The 2,754-nt window shown below is 39.7% G+C and overlaps 1 protein-coding gene across 1 annotated transcript; it reads left to right on the plus strand.

Moving 5' to 3' along the window:
• Positions 1 to 670: 670 nt before the first annotated feature.
• LOC120139279 (60S ribosomal protein L8-3-like) lies at positions 671 to 2,489 on the plus strand. Its single transcript, XM_039154562.1, has 2 exons — positions 671 to 1,238; positions 1,997 to 2,489. The coding sequence occupies exons 1-2, from the start codon at positions 799 to 801 to the stop codon at positions 2,337 to 2,339; spliced, it is 783 nt and encodes a 260-aa protein (XP_039010493.1). The 5' UTR covers positions 671 to 798; the 3' UTR covers positions 2,340 to 2,489.
• The last annotated feature ends 265 nt before the right edge of the window (positions 2,490 to 2,754 follow it).

The raw sequence follows: 2,754 nt of genomic DNA on the forward strand, positions 1-2,754 counted from the left end.
TAAATTAACATCCCCGGATACAACTCTCTGTATGTCATCATTCGCTTACGGATATTCCATTCATCGTCCGACCGACGTTGGATTGACAAAACATGGACATTATCTAGGCGCAACATATATTCTTGGTTTGCCATTTTTCGAGATTTTCACATAATGTATGATTTTTTCAATTTAGGGTTTGATAAAAACCAAAACCCCAAACTCATATTTATAGTCTTACCCTCAACGGTTATAAATGGCTAAAATTTCAAATTTTCGACCGAACTCGTCACCTCAAGTGACCGTGCCTCTTATGCCCCTTAACCAACGATTAAAAAACTAGTTTTCTTGAATTTGAAGCAACTCGTCACCTCAAGTCGTCACCATCAAATTTTTTGAATTTTATTTTTATTTTATATATTTTTTAAATTAATTTTTTAAACAAACTCGTCATCTCGGTGTGACGAATCATATTAAAGAAAATAAAATAATGATTCACATGGAACCCACTACTCAAGGTCCATTTAAAAATAATATCCGAGATTCTACGTGCATTATAATAATTGTTGTATTTTTCAAAATAAAAGCTAGAGGTCCAATACCTTAAATAATTGACTTGCTTATGGTATTGAAAAAAAACCTTGTTTTCGTCTTTCTCAGCCCAAATCCAAATCCAAATCCAAATCCAAATCCAAAAAACCCTAGTCAGAACTCAGAATAATATATTTATCAGATTTTCTTCCAAACCCTAATCTCATTTCACTACTCTCTGCCGCTTCCGAGGGAGAGTTCTCATACCCATTCAGACCTTTCACCGAAATGGGTCGAGTCATCCGAGCTCAACGTAAGGGTCCGGGTTCCGTCTTCAAGGCCCACACCCACCACCGGAAGGGTCCCGCCCGATTCCGCAGCCTCGACTTCGGCGAGCGAAATGGCTACCTCAAAGGTGTCGTCACCGAAGTTATCCACGACCCAGGCCGTGGTGCGCCTTTGGCTCGCGTGGTGTTCCGTCATCCTTTCCGTTACAAGAAGCAGAAGGAACTGTTCGTCGCTGCCGAGGGTATGTACACCGGACAGTTCGTGTACTGCGGTAAGAAGGCTACCCTTGTGGTCGGAAACGTGTTGCCTCTTAGATCCATCCCTGAAGGAGCTGTGGTTTGCAACGTCGAACATCACGTTGGCGATCGTGGGGCTTTTGCTAGGGCTTCTGGTGATTATGCTATTGTTATTAGTCACAACCCTGATAACGACACCACCAGGTATCTAACCTCTACTCTTTGTTTTTTCTTTTTAATTTCGTTTCTTTAAATACATGTCTAGTTTATGAGAAAGAACTCCATAGAATTGGTAAATCTTTAAAAGGAGCCAATGTTCTTCGATTATTAATCGATGGAATGTAAAATAAAAAATATCATCCCTGAAGCACATATGTTGGTTTTAGATTGACGAATTGTGTTGGTTTAGCTTATATACGTTTCTGGATTTTTCATGTTAAATTTCATAGCCTTTTGGTTTAATTGATTACCAATATCCTTCTCTTGTGATATTAGACCTATTTGATGGGGGAGGGTTGGGATGTTTTTGGATCCAGTCAATGCGGATTGGGTTAATTTGAGTTTTGAAATTCTTGGGTCATTTGATTTAGTTTAGTTACTTTCAAGGTTGGGTCATTTCCGGTTTGGAGCACCGAGTTTTGGATTAAGTGAATTTGTTTGGAGTCGGTTTGTGTTTGAATCAATTTTGTTTAGGGTTACGGGCTTTAATGTTCAAGTCAAGTTGGGTTCGGATTTGGGTTTGTATTAGGCAGGTTATGTTTTTCTGTTTCAGGCCCGAACTTCTTGGTCTATGTGAAATTCATATTCAAATTCATTTCTACATGCTTCAATTGATTAACCTTTGGGTGGAACTGGCATCCGACTTTCGAAACCAGTATTCAAAGAGTGATTAATTGCATAAGAACATGGCATGTAGGGTGGAAGTTTGGTGTAATGGGTTGTTTTGATGCTTGATCTTACAGAATCAAGCTCCCATCGGGTGCGAAGAAAATTGTTCCAAGTGGTTGCCGTGCCATGATTGGGCAGGTCGCTGGAGGTGGTAGGACTGAGAAGCCTCTTCTCAAAGCGGGTAATGCTTACCACAAATACAGGGTGAAGAGGAACTGCTGGCCTAAGGTGCGCGGTGTGGCTATGAACCCAGTCGAGCATCCACATGGTGGTGGTAACCATCAACACATCGGTCATGCTAGTACTGTTAGACGCGATGCTCCTCCTGGACAAAAGGTTGGTCTTATTGCTGCAAGGAGGACCGGTAGGCTCAGAGGTCAAGCTGCTGCTACTGCTGCCAAGGCTGATAAGGCTTAGGGTCAAGGATATTACTTTGTTTTGTTGGGGCATTATAATTATGTTGAAGAGTATCAAGTACATTTCTGTTTCAGAAAATTTGGTTGAATTTTCAGACAATTGTACCGTTTCGAGTTGTTTGAGGAATGTCGTATGGTTTCAGTTTGGATATTTTCATGTTTCATTTCATGTTCTTAATTCTTTTTTTGTGTGTAGCATTCTTAATAATGTTTTACAACAAACGTAAAGGCAATCTTATCTCAGGCTTGAGGAGGGAAAAGTTCAAGTAATATTAACAAATTATTAAGATTTATAGTCACTTAAATTTGAAGAAATTCATATTTCCTTCATACCACCAAACAGATGTTTGTTTCATTTGATTTTCGTTAACCTTTGAACCCGTAACAACGTAGCAGTGTCCGTTGCATTTCGTTTT

The sequence above is a fragment of the Hibiscus syriacus genome, unplaced genomic scaffold, assembly GCF_006381635.1.
Source record: "Hibiscus syriacus cultivar Baekdansim isolate YM2019G1 unplaced genomic scaffold, ASM638163v2 tig00110733_pilon, whole genome shotgun sequence".
Classification (NCBI taxonomy): Eukaryota; Viridiplantae; Streptophyta; class Magnoliopsida; order Malvales; family Malvaceae; genus Hibiscus; species Hibiscus syriacus.